At 42.3% G+C, this 17,115-nt stretch overlaps 1 protein-coding gene across 2 annotated transcripts; it reads right to left on the bottom strand.

Moving 5' to 3' along the window:
- Nucleotides 1–959: 959 nt before the first annotated feature.
- LOC124706891 (TATA-binding protein-associated factor BTAF1) lies at nt 960–14,266 on the bottom strand. 2 transcript variants are annotated; one of them, XM_047238558.1, is made up of 29 exons: nt 14,152–14,266; nt 13,641–13,735; nt 12,901–13,121; nt 12,751–12,808; nt 12,151–12,232; nt 11,214–11,560; nt 10,719–10,827; nt 10,000–10,642; nt 9,777–9,909; nt 9,603–9,671; nt 9,176–9,387; nt 8,726–8,963; nt 7,879–8,052; nt 7,659–7,785; nt 7,360–7,574; nt 6,838–7,275; nt 6,580–6,699; nt 6,006–6,494; nt 5,339–5,877; nt 4,681–5,170; nt 4,480–4,548; nt 3,142–3,246; nt 2,841–3,059; nt 2,497–2,751; nt 2,360–2,409; nt 1,996–2,105; nt 1,828–1,910; nt 1,505–1,717; nt 960–1,396 (listed from the first exon to the last, which is right to left on the bottom strand). In XM_047238558.1, exons 1-29 carry the CDS (start codon nt 14,198–14,200, stop codon nt 1,226–1,228), a joined length of 6,123 nt encoding a protein of 2,040 aa, XP_047094514.1. In that variant the 5' UTR covers nt 14,201–14,266; the 3' UTR covers nt 960–1,225. The 2 variants fall into 2 exon arrangements, with proteins under 2 accessions (XP_047094514.1, XP_047094513.1); XM_047238557.1 differs by having other exon boundaries at nt 7,360–7,785.
- Between the last annotated feature and the right edge of the window lie 2,849 nt (nt 14,267–17,115).

Genomic DNA, 17,115 nt, shown 5'->3' with positions numbered 1-17,115 from the left:
GTAAACAGCCAACATTTTTATTGGAATTCTTTTGTAGATTTTATTGTCGCCAATAACCAAGTGATTTTTTTGTTGTAATCGTTTGTGATTTTTGTTTAAATAGATATCGATTTTTATTGTAATTCAATATGTAGAAAGTTAATTGTTGCTTGACCAATTTTCACCGATGATGGATTTTTGTTGTAATCGCTTGCGTTTTTTTGTTAATATTGTTAAGCTGTTTTTGTTGCAAATCAATCTATGGCAAAAAATGTTGTTTTAACCACTTTATTGTAGTATTCCTTTTTTCGATTTTTTTGTTGTAATAGTAATTTTTTATTGTACGCGGGATGATTTATTTTTGTTGTCATACCCTCTGGCCTAGGAGTAAATTAGCATGGTGGCATATTTGTTGTAATTATTAGGAAGTTACCTGGCCAAATAGATATATATGCTAGTTTTACTGGAAAGATCGGGACTGCGGGTTAATTTACAAAAAACCGAGGGGCTCAAACACAAAACTGCGTCGCGACTTGCTGTGATCGTCGGATCGTGATCCTACGGTGCGGACTACAACCGATTTTTAGCAGCTTATCTGCCGACCGACGGCCAGCGCTTCCCAAATTTAAAAGAAGCTGGTTGGACATGGTGTGGTGCGGCTCGGCCCCCAGCTTTGGCAGTCTGCCCAGCACCAGTCACCCTCTCGGGCCCGGCAACAGCAGCAGCTTCAAAGAGACTTCGTTCTGCTGTCGCGGGAAGCCGAGCAGGACGAGAACAGCTATTCTTCAGTGGATTTACTGTATCCTGAACACCCATCAACTGTCCCCAGCACACATCGTCAAACGAATACCCCGTGGCAGTAGTACTATTATTCTTAGTTAGTTATAGTAACAGAAACACAACTACTAGAAAAAAAAAAGACACAATTTCAAAGAAACTGCACTTGAACAATATTTTCAAAAGAATCTGCACTTGGACTATAAATTCAAAAGAAGCTGCACTTGGATCATAAATAAGACCAAAACTTTACAGCCTCTGACCCACGGCCAGGCATCTAGATAACCCTCCTAACAAAATCGAAAAACAAAACTGAGATTCACCGTCTCAATTCGCCTATAAGTTAGCCCCATCATCCTGCTCTAGATCGATCTTGCGATCATCCCTCTTTCTTCCTATGAAAAAAAAAACAAAAGAGATATCTGATGTTGCCTGATTTAACTTTACACTGTACACTCGCGGCGGATGTTCACCCGTTGAGCTTCACCAGGAACTGGTTCATGTCGTACTCATCCGCGTACTGTGACTGGTCCCACAGCTCGTCCAGCCCGTTTAGGATGGACTTCAGGCCCTTCTTGCCAGGTTTTCCACTGGAGTCTTTACTGTCCTCACCAATTGAACTGCTTGGGAGAACCGACGCCTGTGTATCATTTGGGGACATGACATCGGAACCAAATCATTCAAATGAGAACAGAGAGATAGGATCAGAGAGCAATCATTCGCATTTTGACTTGTCCCAAGGATTTACCTTTCTGGAAGCAGGGGTCGAAGTGAATAGATCAAGCAGCTGGTCAGTGTTCATGGTCTTCAGGCTAGCATTCTCGGCATTGATGACCGCATTGGCAACAGACACCTTGAACCGCTGGAGGCTCATCACTTTCTCTTCCACGGTGCCGCGCATGATGAGACGGTGCACGTTCACAACTTTCTTTTGACCCAGGCGATGTGCTCTGTCCATTGCCTGTAAGAGCAGAATACTACTTATCAGGGGACAACGCGAAAATATGACAAATAGCATAGTTCTGATGCGAATAAAACGAATGTCTATGTGACAAGATGCAAAAGACGAACCTGGAGATCCTTCATCGGGTTCCAATCATGTTCCATGAAGACCAATGTGTCGGCAGATGTCAAATTCAAGCCCAAACCACCAACTGCAACAAAACGAACAATCTGAGCAACCTTTTCCAGCATACCAAGGAGTAAAACTCCAGTTCTTATGGAATTTGTTGAACTTACCATGTGTTGTTAATAGAAGCACGTCAATGGTTGGATCTGAATTGAACGATTTGACAATCTCAAATCTCTTCTCTGTTTGAACAGAGCCATCAAGCCGCAAATATGTGACACTGCAAAAATACCAAATAATCAGACAGTTTAACTAGTAAGGGAATATGATAACAGAGTAATGTGCATTAACTGTTGCATCAAGATGAAATGGCAAGTAAATGTACACTAAAACTACCAAGCTAAAATAGTTCTTGGTCAATTTAATCAGTTGGTATCCCTACTCAACTTTACAGAGTATACAGTCTAGTAGCAGCACTGAATATAATATGCTTCATATCTAGACAACTAATTAGGAAAAAATCATAAAACTCACCTTCTCATATGGGACTGAAACAGGTCCTTCTCGATAACGTCAAGAAAAGCCTACACAAATAGTTGAGAATAGAACAAGGATGAAAATAAGAGCAGAAGCAAGAGAGAGGACACTCCACAACAAAATGGACCCAATACCTTATGTTGAGCGAAAATCAGAACTCTGTGTTGCCCAACAGCTGCGGAAGCATCAGGACTTGATATTTCTAATCCTATACCACATTCGTGAAGTATCTCTTGAAGAGCAACAAGCTTAGGAGAGTGGTGCAGCTCATGCAGCGCACCACTGGTTCCCACACCTATTTCCTTTAGATGATCCACAAGATAGTCAGGTGGGCTCTCCCCAGTTACAAGTAAAGGATGGCTGCAGAGTTTTAATAGGTATTGTAATGCCTGCATACAAAAAGCATATCGATTTAGAGGCTAGTACCAAAGCAGATAATACAATATTGATAAACAAGAGACTTGTTTGAGTGTAGCACCTGAAACACATGACGAGTTGCCTTTGGTTGAGCAGTAGATTGCTCTGATTCATTTGCTTTTACAATAGTTGAGATCTCTTCTCTTGCGTTGGAGTTAGAGAATTTGTCATAAAGTTTCAGCTGCAATTGACTGAGGTTGCAATATCTATCCTGGATGATCTTCTCTGGAAGATCGGATAAGACTTCATCCTTGGTTCTTCTGAGTAGAAACGGCATGACCTGGTATAGCAAGGTTTATTTATTCATCGACAAAGGTCATAACATAGTGTTATTTCTAAAATCTAACAGAAGGTAAAAAAACCTGCTTATGAAGTGCCTCCATTGCAAGAATGCCAGCTTCAGAATCCCTTGCTGAACATTTCGAATCTTTAGCTGCTATCAGTGGTTTCCCATATGTAGCTTGGAACTGTGCAAATCAATCTTTGGTCAGATTGCAGCAATAAAGTACTTTCAAGAATAATGATAGCTGCCACGAAAGCATAGGTGTACTCTGGACAAGCACTAAAGATTTTGTCTTCAAGAAAGCACTTACTTTTAACTGATTGATATCATCTTGTTTTCACTAAGGGTATGTTCGGATTGTGGCCAAAACTTACCATATCAATTTTTTGGTCATGGCCAAAAAAAAATTCTCGAACACATGCCAAAGCATGCGTCATTATATATTAGAAGAAGCCGTCGAGAAGACGGGAGCATACAAGAGTAGCAAAGCTACCAAAAACAAAAAGCAGAGAAAGCAAAAGAAAAAGAGAAAGAAACTGTATAGGGCTAACTTAGTTAGACCTAGGGTTCCTTGTTTGGATGGTTGCAAAATACTTGGCATACCAATGGCCAAATATCAATTCTTTGGGCATGGCCAAATTGTTGGTCTTCGTTTGGATGGTTGCAAAAAATTTGGCATGCCAATGGCCAAATATCATTTTTTTTGGTCATGGCCAAATCGTTGGTCTTTGTTTGGATGGTTGCAAAATATTTGGCATGCCAATTGCCTCTTTGGCCAATCTAGTTCATTTTTCTTGTTACTGTTGGCCAACTCATGGGCAAGCAAAAGGTTGACTAGCAAAACATTTGGTGGGTGTAGAACCAAACGTACCCTAGGTTTAATTTACGAAAGGTGTTTCGTTTCTTTGGTTCATATGTGTGGGTTGTATGTACAATTTAAGAGGTAATCTCCTTTTTTTGGTATGTATGTATTTCACTTCCAGGTTTATCCTTCCTGGACTAGTTGGAATATGATCCTATGCTGTAGCCTACCACATACATCATAATTTAAACATCATCATATATAAGAAAGTATGTCTGACGGTTTCTGTTGCTATGGTGTCAGGATTCTGGAGGAAAAGTATATCAGCTGACCATCCTTCAAGTCTTCAACTAATAAGCAAATATGGATGAAGCAATTGTTGGTCAAACTCTTGCCTTCACAGATCCAAATATGATATACATTTTCGGATGGAGTAGGAGGCTAATGCAACTGAATTGTAAAAAACTGAAGCTCAAGTATATTCTTGAAAAGGGGGCATGTTTTTTTACTAACAGTTCCATTGAAGAATCACAAAAGTTACTACGAGTCGGTGCCATAACAACGAAGTAAAAATTCAAAGCGCAATCTTTCTCAAAAATTGAAAGCGCAACCTACCTGTTTTTCTGTTCCAAGAAACCCAGGCATAAGGAAGTCGAATAGAGACCACAATTCCAGTACATTGTTCTGCAGTTCAGTAGAATGTTTCAAAATAAAGAAATAATTTAATCAATAGCATTAGCTTCCACAGAGAACATACACAACAAAACAGTAATAGCTATGAAAGTGAACAGATACGGAGAGCAGCTAAAGTTTTACCTGAATAGGAGTTCCACTCAGGATAAGACGGTGTTGCGCTTTCAACTGTTTCACAGCAGACGTTACTTTAGATCTTGAGTTTTTGATGATGTGCCCTTCATCCAGAACACAATAGTTCCAATAGATATTCTCAAGGAAATCGATATCCTTGCGTATAATATCATACGATGTAATGATAACATTGAACTTATCAAATTGACTACGCAGCAGTATCCTGTCTGGTGATGAACCAACGTACTGAAGAGGTTTCATGATAGAGCTGTCTATGTACTTCTCCATTTCGTATTCCCAATGTGCTACTAAAGTAGAAGGACAGATAATCAAAGATTTTGGATCTTTGTCATCATTCCGTGCACGTGACTCAGCAATATCACTTGCTACAATAGCAGATGCCTGGAGTGTCTTGCCAAGCCCCATGTCATCACATAAAATTCCATGTAACTTAAACCGTCTCAGGAATGCTAACCAGTTGATTCCTTCTTGCTGGTACCTGAAAAAAGGACATCAAAACAAATATTGTAAACCTGCAAAGAGGCACATCATATTTTGACATATGAACCGAACTGCAGATTCAATGTGTATGATAATTTATCTATGCATGAAACTGATTATCATGAAGCTACATTCTGGCAAAGGAAGTTCGATGATAGTTACAGACCTTCGTAACTCAACGCTAAGATGAATGTTGAGCTTGTAATCATCAATTTGGGAGTTGTCAAGGAGTTGTTCCAGAAATTCTGCATCTTCCGTGCTTCTAGATAAGCGCTCACTTAGTCCACTCGGTAGCGGAACACCCTTCGCTAATGGCAGCAAAGGAACCAAAGCAGCAAAACTGTGAGTAACAGACTGCCTAACAGATCCATCAGGGTCACTCATGCACCTCAGAAGAGGTACAACAAGGAAAGGAGCATAAGGAACCAACTCCACAGCCAAACCCTGAACAAGAAGGCTCAAAAGCATCCCAGCTCCTTGTCTTGCACACACAGAAGATGAATCCGACAGCATAGGAATGGCATTTTCTATAACAACTACCATCACATTACCAGTCAATGACTTCGCCATTGATGTGATGCATCTGGCAGCCGCTAACCTAACAGCTACATGAGGATGACGCACGCACCCAAGAATACAGGGAAGGAGCCTTAACAGCTGAGGCCTTAAGGGCTCAGGTAGGTGAGGTGTAACTGAGCGAACAACCTGCAAGAGCCAGGCGCATCATTAGAAATTGGGTATGTGACATGACAACTTAAGCCTAGAGAATATAGCTATCTTGTGTAAAGCAGCCATGATACACTGAATTCAAATTAAGCCCTAATGGGACAAACCTGAATATTGTTTATGACAGACTGTGGGTCCTTGTCCTCACAAGATCTGCCTAGTTGTGCAATACTTGGATCATCTTTCTGAATGCCATCTTGGATCTCAACAGGTTTAAGAAATTCGGTAAGGCAATCCCATATCTTCGGGAGTTTCTCAAATAATGATGATCCAAATTTCTCACAGAGATGCTTTAGAGCCAACTCTGATCCACGACGGCTAATAAAACCTTCCGTTTTTGTTCTTTCTTCACCACCAGAACTAGCATGACCCCTGGATTTGTGATTGCTAGAACGCTTCCCAATTGACAGCAGATTTTGGTCCTCAATAACCTGCATTGAATTGATGACTGCAGCTTGAGGTGTCTCATAAATATCCGTGCATGCTAAGGTGCAGAGGTTCTTTGTTAGCTTGTCATTGGGACCAGGCTTCCGACCAACACAACTAAAAATGAGCTCCGCAAGTGCATCTGCAGCTTTGTCTTGAAGTAGCTCCTCCTGCATGACATGGAATCATCCAAGTTTATATGCTGAATTGCTAGAAGCAGAACTTGCTAAAATAAGCACAAAGCTACATGTTTACCTGTTCTCTTTTTATAGCAGCCATCAAAGGTAAAATGACTGGGTTCAACTTGCTTGGTAACCCAGACATCCAGACGACAGCAGAAGCCACTAAAGAAGAGACTGTTACGTGCAAATTATTCTGTAGAATAGTATCAAATGATTAAAAAAAATATGTGAAGATGTTGCTATGGATCACTTAGAAAAAAAGAAATAAATACATAGAATGATGTAACACAGAACTTCAACAATCTAACAAAAATATAGAGACTTGAAATACCTGAACACATTTCAAGTAGCCTGATGTAGACAACAGGCCTTGTTTTGCGGACTCTACGTTATTCAGGACAATTTTCTCACTGTCCGAAGGAAGATCAAGTTCAGTGGGCAACAACAGCTTTGAAGCAAAATTAATAGCTTCATCAACGCTCAGCATGTCAGCGTTAAAATTTAAGCCGCTGGCATAATCTTTGAATATAGCACAAGAATCAACTGAGCGGAACAAATTAGTGGCTTCATTGCGCATCTTTGTGTACGTTCTTGCAAGTTCAGAATATGGAAGCACAGAGTCTTTTGTTGGAAACGCAGGATCAGAGCAAGATAGTAAATCCAACAGATACTCTTTCACAGAGGAGAAGAAAGCTAGCAATGCGCCCACGGCAGCAAGATCTCTTCCTCTGAGATCTTTAAACCAAGAAACAATAACCATAGAAGCAACCTGGAACAACAAAACAAATAAGTACAGTGTGAATAGTTCAGGAGTGAAGATATTACAAACTAATATAATGGGGCCATTACAAACCTGTCTCTGGACTCCTGAGGAAGACATGACATCATTTGCAAGTGGAGTAAGAACAACTTGCCACGAGCCAACTGGCAACTTTGCGGCAAAGAGCCCAAGGGCCATTGCTGTTAGCACCCGTGTATGAGTAACAGATTTGTCAGAATCAGCCCCCACAATTATCTTTGGAACATTCGACGAAACCTCAAAATGCCTCTCATGTGAAGAATTTTCCCCTGTAGAACCAAAAGATATCATCCTTGAACTTTCATGTTCTAGCCTTGCAGAACTTATCTTTGCAGCAGCTCTTGAACGACTACCTCGGGGAAGGGCAACTGGCAGAAACATTTTTGTAGAATCCAATGCTGTGCCATATGGAGATGTAGCAAGTTGCACCCAGTTACTGAAATATGACACTGCAGCACACTCAAGGTCCTTTGCAGGGCACTACACAATAAAGACAGTTTTGTTTGTTAATATAAGCCTATGATAGACAAGATTAATGAACTTTCTTTTCCAGAAGTCCAGAACATTAGTAACCTGAAGTAGAAGTTTCCATGCCCTTTCAGAAGATCGAAGAATCTCGTCATTTGACTCCAAAAGTATATTCTGGAAGACAACCTGCAGCGAGTCACCCAATATAGATGTAGGCCAGAATGTAGATGGGGTGTTTCCAGCTGAACTTCCGGTATTGCCAACTTCAAGAAGCCTCTCCTACAAACAGTTGGGACTTCACAGTTAACTAGGAATAATGATAGATGTGACTCACACTAAAAATCTCAATATATAATGGCAATGAAATTGCATTATTATTCCATGCTTGTGACTGGGAAAAAGATCCCAAGGAAGGTTGCTTTTACTAAACGAAGTTGCCAAAAAGATCAGGCAGATGCAAATGTTAGATGTGTATTGGCACTACAAAATCATTATACTTAATGGCAAATTTGCATTACTCAGTAATTGCGACTTAATCTAAGGAATGTAGTTTCTTTAGTAAACAAAGTAGAAAAGGGATTAGCCAGATGGTTCAAAGCTGCTGAACTACATCAGCTGTAGAGACATGTGATTGAAAGGTGATGACTCTGCTAATTTCCATACTACCTCCGATCCATAATAAGTGTTGGGGTGTTAGTTCAAATTTAGACTAATTTTGAACGACTAAATTTGAACTAACACCCCAACACTTATTATGGATCTGGGGGAGTAAATTAATTCTAAAACTCTGGTAATGTTTAGTGGACAAAGTTGCACCACATGGTTGTAGAGGTTTGTGACTGCAATGATGATTCTGCTAATTTTCATAACTCGGTTCAAGAAAAGTCTAGTGAATGCCTGATACATCAGCACAGGAAACCAAAGTCGATCCTAAATTCCAAATAGTTCTTACCAATGTTCGTATAGCAGAACGCCGAACTGAAGTAATGCTGTGTCTCATAAAAGGCCACAAACGGGGTGTCAGTGTGGCTAAAACATAAGGGTTCTCACTATATGCCAACATGTCTTCTTGCTCAGCTGTCTGAGTAGCTTTGTTTAGATCAAATTCTCTTTCTCCTAAGGCTGTCATGCCAAGCATCTTCGGAACCATCTCTGGTTGCGAGTATATCTCAGCTAACAAATTCATTACACTGAAAAAGAAGAGAAATTTATGAGCAAAACAGAAAACAGCTATACAGAACAAAAAATAATAACTCCATATATACAGCAGGATTAATGGTAATGGTGGTTGGTTTAGTTTCAGAAGATGATACAAAAGCCAAAATTGAACTGGTCGAACAATCATTGGTGTATGCTCAACTTTAGGCTAATGCATGTATAACACATGATGCAAGAATAATACCTGCTTGTAGATGGGCTTAGGTCGTCAAGGTCAAGCAATATATCCCATAACAACATCACAACTGAATGCAGCATTTGATCATTTAGTCTAACTAAAGAAGCAGCAGCTGGGATCAGGGCCTCTGCAGCTACAGCACGGACATCATCATCCGGATCCTCCAAACCAGCCTTACAAGCATGAAGGACATACTCAAACAGATCTTTAAGCATTTCCTGGTGAGGTAGGAATCAATATTATCAATTTTGTGCACAGATCAGGTATCAAAGTCATACATCAGTATTAATAAACAAGTCATTAACAGTGCACTCAGGGGCACCAAGATTGGCATGATTTGAACAAAACCCAAGGTGTCACCAATCACATAATAGTGAAATATGGAACTAAATTATCATATTAAGTCATCAGTTGCTCGAATAGTAATCATCACCTTGCGAACCGCAACCAAGTATTTGATTCCAAGGAGGCTCCCATGACGAACTTCCCACTCTTGCCTGTGCTGAAAAAACAAATAAAAGAGATGACGGTGACAACAAAAGTGAATGTATATTGTTCTAAAAGTGGATGATCACGAGACAGATAACTACAAGTCTACAACACATACCTGCATTTGCAGTAAGATATTTAGTGTATGGCACACTAAAGAAGGATGCATGTACTTCAGTACAGCACCAAGAGCTTGAGCGCAAGTTTCACGGACAGGGGCAACCACTTGATCAGATACATAATCCCCAAAGCTGCCAGCAGAATAAGGCGTACAGAAATAAGGCTAATAACGAATAAAAGGAAATATATGTATGTGTATCTTGAAGTCTAGATATGCATACCGGTCCAATGAAAGCACGCAAAGGAAACGAATTGCACAATCTTGAAGAAACTCCCAATTCTTCATACATGAGTGCTTGGCCAGTTTCATCAGTTTCACATACTTCAAATTTTCATGAACATGTATAACAGAACTTGGAGTTGATGCCGAGCTGACTGCATTGTGGAGTGATGTACAGGATGTATCCGCTTTAGAAAGACCAGTTGAATTATCAAGCTGCAACTCTGGTTCAACCTTTACATCAGCAGAATTAGGTTCAACACTTGATATAGTGAACACATTACTCAAACCTGCCTCTGCTTTGGAATCATCCGCATTGACCAGCTTCTTATCCAAGTCAATGTCCATAATCTCAGAAGGATTTGGCTTCTCTTCTGTAAGTCTCTCCGCAACCGATTCATGAATAATCTCAGAAGAATTTGGCTCATCTTTCTTATGTCTCTTCAGAACTGGTTCAAGCTGTTCCACGTCTATGCCGTCGTTAAGATCAATACCATGTGGCCTTTTCAGGGAGTCAGAATCGGATCTATCATCCAGATCAGCAAGAGGTGAGCTCAGATCAGGGATATATACTCCAGCACAAGCACCTTGATGCGTCAAAATTTCCCTCAAAGCCATAATGGTGCCATGGCGAACTTCCCAAACTAATGGGAAACACTCAGTTAATGGTTATAAGCAAGACAAAAGGAGACAAATATAGGAGTTAGGAGATGAACTTACTAGGATCGAACATATCAAGAAGAAGCTGATCCACAAATTGTTGAAAAGGCCATCTCCCACTGTCGCTGTACTCCGTGTTGTCTTCATCTACAACTGTGTCAGAAGTATCCTGAAATTAGAGAAATAAAATTATCAAATCATCATGGATTGAAGACAAGGTACTGAAAGAGTAATGTGTAAACTGCCAGACAATGCAGAAGCAATGATAAACTAACAAACGTGTGCATGCGTTCAGTGCCGACAAGCCCAGGCAAGCGCAAGTGCATTAACCACTTGTCCCCTGCCACATATGTAGGCATGATACACTCTAGCTAGCAACTGAATGGTAAGAAACAGAATTCTCCACTTTTAAACTTTGGAAATATTAAAAAAACTAGCAGACAACAAATTTGCTGATGCTTCAGATTATTTCAGGAATGAGGAACCTAATATATATTAACTATATCATAAAACTAAATCCAGTATATCTTAGAATATGTGGTTGACTGATCATACATTATATGCAGCAACTTGGTCAGAAGATGCTCCATTGGACGATGCAGAATTTTTCAGCGCGACCTCATCATCCTCTGGTGCAGACTTAGTATGATCTTTTGCATTGCTCTTTGCTTTCCGCTTCAGCATATTGCGTTCCCTTGCACTTAATCGCTTAGGTCGATAATTAGAATGTTTCGGATACCTAGGAACCATGGAGGCGACCAAGTGCTGAATATTTTGACCACTATTAAACGAATAAAATCCATTGTTCTGGACATTTGCATCCCAATAATTCTTTTGGGCAAGAAGATCCTCATCTTTGATAACATCATTGAAATCCATGAACTGCTCGCACACATCCAGACCTGCATTAGAATAAGAGAATAATATGCAAGTGTTCCAAAACAACACTGGAAATATGCGAAGCAGACATTATGAAACCAGCACACAAAGATCCTACTCCCTCCGGTCGGATTTAATCGACGCGGAGGGAGACCTGCCGATGCATGTCATTAGTGGTGGGTGGCGTCAATTAATTAAGTCCAGAGGTAGTATATGATAACAGATCATGTTTTGAATCACATATTTTAAGCAAAAGGATATGAACGAGCAACTAATAATTAGTACCTTTTAAAAATAATATTTAACCCCAGCAACCAATCTCAGCAAATACAGTGGATGTAAGCAGTGCACTAAAATTAGCTTCTAAACTTTCAGTGATCACCAAGATATGAATTCGAACTGATGAGCGGAAATTCAAATGTAGAGAACACAAGAACAAGCATTACAAAACTGATATTGCAAAAAAAACGCTTGTTATCAATCTTGAAAGCTACAAAGCCTACAATGTCAATACAATCTGTATTTTGGGAACTCTGACAAACAATAAGATAAAACATTAACTAAATCTTTGAAATAGATTCGCTTTACCATTGTAAGGAAATAACATACATACCTAAGCGCCGCCGAAGATTTTGCTTTTGGCGAGCTAAGCGGTCTGCTGGATTCTTGCCATTATCATTAGCAACATCATATTCCTAGTAATAAAAACGCAAAAAAAAATTAAGCAATGTTGCAGCAACACAAAAACAGGCAAAAATCAAAAGGGAACTGTCAGTTTCACTCTTAAAAGTAAGTTCTTAGTGTATCTTGATACAGACCAAGTCAAGAAACTGCCGAGCTGAGATTCCTTTCGAGTCTAGCTAATTGAGAAATTTAGGCAAATATATGACTACTAGGTACCGCAGATTACATTGACAAATCTTTTCATTGTCCACTCAGAATTATATCCTAAAGAGAGTTAAAGTCAAATACTGGACACCCTAATATGAAGTGCTGAAGAACTATTTTTATATTCAATGTCGATTTTTCTTGTTCAATGTATATAACAAGAAAATAAGATAGCCGTACCGAACAACAGAGGCACGTATGAACCATAAAAAAATGCATTGAAATTTTACGTAGCTCATAGACGTGCCACAAAAGAAATCCAAAATAGTTTTAGTCATGCTCATCAAATATTGAGGAGGGACAATAATGGTACAAGAGAATACACCTGTCCACCTGATGACAACAAAGGAGATCCAAATTCCAATACCCTGTTGATATCAAAGCTGTACGAAAAAGAATAGCATTAGTTTCTTAATTTTCAGAGATGTCAGCAAGATAGAAAGGGTAAAGCATAATAAAGACTACTAATATTCACCTTCCAAAAGCAAGCTCAGATGTTGCAGCAGTATCAGGAGGTGGCAGTGCTGACCCAACATCAGCAGTTTCATCAGATAATCCAGAAGCATGTTTTTCTGCTTCCACAGATGCAAACAAGTCTTTCACTAACGTGTGTTTGACATTCTCTACTATGGCACCGATTGCATGTGCTGCAGCAACCCTTGTGTCCCAATTCTTACTACGAATGTACTGAGAAACCTAAAGTTTGGCACATGACAGCATCAAGTTTAGCCACCATTGCGTATGTAAATACATTAAAACAAAAGCTGGTCGACTCGACAGTAAGCTGAGTAGAGCAGATATACTAATATGTTCATATCATATATATGGGGGCATATTATTTATCCTACAAACTGAACATCTGACATTCAATACGTGGAAGGATATCAAATATCACAAACATTTTGGCATGTTGTAAGTATTTCCTTAAAAAGTAATTATAAACATCTTGAGCATGCATACATGAATTCATGTAAGCCCAAGAAATTTTCTATCAGACGGATCAACTTATACATAACTGGTGATGCAGCACAACGGAAAAAAAAGTGTAGAATGTTTTCGTGTGGTTGCCAAACAAGCATAGCAGCTAGAAGTACATGCATTCCTTCGTACCCATACATCATCATATCTCAAACAGCACAGCATACTAAGCAGACACACTTGAAGGATCAAGTGTCCAAGTTTGCAAATCTCAGAAGATTAACTTGGTCCACATACCTTCTTCAACAAGGCACTAAGCTCCAGGGGATGCGACTTGGCAATATCTCCGATCTGGCGTGCGGCCGCGAACCTTGTTGCTTGTGTGGAGCCAGCTAGGGTAGGTCGTTAAAGGAAACTTTGCAAAACAGATGATGAGAATATAGGAGGAATTCATTTTGACCACCACTAAGCAGGAGGTAGGGTCCAGAACAGTGCAATTAAGCATGGCGAAGTAATTTTTTGACCATGGAACGGGCATGAGCTAGAAGCGAGCACAACAAGAGCAACAGCAGGTAGTCATCATATGTAACAAACAAAGCAGGATTATGAGGTAGATATGCTGGCAGAAGAGCGCAGTTAAGCATGGCCAACTTGACAGCCCTAACTAGTTATTTTCTGTGTCCATGGAGTGGGCACAGACTAGAAGTGAAGATAACATAGTCCATGGAGTGGGCACAGACTAGAAGTGAAGATAACATAACAACAACAGCAGTTAAATCATGTGTACGCAAGGAGGCAAGCAGGATACTGTCTAGCAATGTGAGCAGGCGGTGAAGCCGGGACGAGCTCTGCGCCATGGGTCATCCGAGGTGGCAAAACGGCCGCGCTGGCTTCGCTGCAGCTGCACAGCAGCGGTTGCCTGTCGACGGGCGGCGCGACCACGTGCGGACGTTACCTGGGCAGCAAACAGCAGAGGAGTTATTAGATAAGCCTGTGAAGGAACTGAGCAAGTGGCAGAAACAGCAGGATAGTAGTACGAATAGCAACGCGCGCATGGGGCAGGAGGGCTCGGGTTCGTGGAGGTCTGGAACTGACTGTGGGCGTGAGATCTCGTGAGAGAGGCGTGGCGTGCGAAGGAGGGAACGCGCGGGTGGGGGGCGGTTTAAAATTCGATTCGAAATCTGCGGCGGGCGCGGCGCGGCGCACGGGACGGAACGGAGCTCTGCGTGCGTGCGAGCGCGCGCGGCGGCGGCGGCGGCGGAGGAGGGCCGCAGGCGCGCGCGGGCGGGGCGGCGATCCAGCCTTATCCGTACTGGAGGGCGCAGCAGAAGGGAAAGGAAGCCAACAAATCTCGATGGAGAGGAGACGGGGCGGGGCGGGGAGGACGACCTACCCGAGGTGGCGGTGGCCGGGGAGGCGCGACGGCGGCGCCGGCGAGGCGGAGGCGGACGGGGGAAGGGGATCGCGGGAGGAGGAGAAGCCCCCGCCGGGGACGGGGTGGTGGCGTGGGGCCCGCGCGGGTGAGGGGATCCTCCCTCGCGCTCACGCTCACGCGCGCGCCGGGAGGGACTCTCGGTCGCGGTCCGACTCTGTCTAACCGATGGGTGGATGGATCGGATGGGTGCAGACCTAGTAATGTATCGGGTCGTGCTGGCTGGCTGGCTGGCTGGATGGATGCCCGCCCAAGGGTGTTATTTTATAGGCGATCTTGCCTTCGCCTCCACCCCGCTGGGTTGGGCCTGCATCTCTATCTATCTCTTCCTTTTCCCCGTGCTCCCTCCCTCCCTCCTTCCTGGGCCTGCCTTAGCCTTTGCTAAAAGAAGTCGGTGGATCCGTGGATGCCAATCCCTTCTCAACAAATATAAGTGGATGCCCCTCTTTCATTCAAATACTAACTTTGCAGATGAATTTTGGTACACTACTACTTTTGTTCTGAATGTTTTACTTATTAATTTTGCGAATATTATTAATTTGCTATTACTTGCTTCTCACCAAGGCTTTCCTAGGTTCTACCGCCGCAACCCGGTACACGGCCCCGCCGGTCAGGATGGGACTGGGCCGGGTCGACCCGCCGGGTCACTGACCCGACCCAAAAACTTAGGGCTAATGGGCCAGGTGGGTCGGCCCTAAACGAAATTTGGGTCAATAGAGCCGCGGCCTCGAGTGACCCCTTGGGTCGGCAGGGCCGACCCGCATCTTAGGTAGTTCCGTGTCTACGAGTAAATTGGGTTTTATTTAGTCACTGCTCTGCTCATCCATCGGGGTTGAGGCGTATGTGTGCACAGGACAAAGCGTGTTTCTTCAATCTCCAGATCCGCCTTACGCTACCACGCGGGCCCACATGTCACGCCACTAAACCGTTACAACGTCTCTATTCGCACTGCCATGTTGGTGTCATCCGTCAAGCCACTCTCTTGGAAAAGGAACCAACGAATCTCGGTCCATCTTCATACTTCTCCATCAACTACACACTCTTCTTCCCTACTTACTTAGGACGGAGAATTGATTCTACAAGACCAAAGCAAAGCTATAATTTGGATCGGCCTGAAATACCCGTTGGATAATAATCAATAAAAACACGTGTACCCTCCTTTGTGATCCCGTGGATAATCAATAAAAACACGCCGTACATAGTGTGGTGAGAGTTTTATGAGAGGCGGTGTGTAACATGTTTGGAAACCAACGACGGCAACAAAAAATCCTGAGGTGATCATAGATGGGATCTATGCCTTGTAAAAAGATAGCAAGTGGTGAGGCAAACATGACAGCAAAATGAGGAGTCTCATGTTGGGCCAGATCCGTCTAAGAGAAGCCAAATGGATAAACTCCAAAAAAGCAAGAATTATCACGAGAAAATTTGCAGGTGCTAATAAGGCTCTTGATAATGTGAGGAGAAACTAGGACTTTGTTGAGATAAAAAGCACGTGGGATGAAATAAGAAGTACAAGTACCAACTATAGACAAACGAGAACCATTACCAGCGCCAATATTTTGATGATGGGACACGCAACATAGAAAATAAAAAATTGCCAAGAGATTCGAACAAATACAAGATCGAATCGAGAAAGAAATTGATCCACACATACCTTTGTAGATCGCAAAGTGGAAGCATTTATAGCGCGATAGATGTAGTCATTCCCTCTGTATGAAATCCAACCAACACCACAACGAGTTGTGCCTCCGAATTATGCACACATGCAACAATTATAGATGGACAGGTAGATGGATTCTACATGAAAACAACACGACGGCGGCGGAGGCTATGGTGGAGAACTTCGGCGGCGCTTTGCAAAGCTGTTGCGGAGGAGCAGATGGGAGAGGAAAGGGGGCGGCGGCTAGGGTTTGATGTGTCACTCCCTGCCCCTCCCTCTCTTTATATAGAACAAGGGGTCGGCCAATATGGGCTCCTTTCCAATCCTAGGGCCGGTAGGGCCCCTAGGGAGAAAACTTACCTCTTAAGCTTCCCCTCCGGTAGTCCCTACTTTAGGGTTTCCCTTGGGCTAGCCGCATGGGCCTTATGGGGCTGATGCCCCGGACCCATGTAGGCCCGAGCACTCCCACTTGGTCCATGGGGTCCCCTCGGAAGGTGTGGGCCCCATTGTTGGTCCCTCAGGAACCTTCTAGAACTTTCTCGATACGATACTGAAAAAATCCACAGCTTTTCTAGAACCCTAAAAATACTTTTCCATATATGAATCATTCAGACCATTTTGAAGCTCCTTGTGATGCCTAGAAGACATCCCACCTCCACGCGTAGGGGGGCTGTCGGGGC

This window comes from Lolium rigidum, chromosome 4 (assembly GCF_022539505.1).
Source record: "Lolium rigidum isolate FL_2022 chromosome 4, APGP_CSIRO_Lrig_0.1, whole genome shotgun sequence".
NCBI classification, from domain to species: Eukaryota; Viridiplantae; Streptophyta; class Magnoliopsida; order Poales; family Poaceae; genus Lolium; species Lolium rigidum.
The sequence above is the reverse complement of the archived record's forward strand: the minus strand, read 5'-3'. Positions and strand labels throughout refer to the sequence as shown.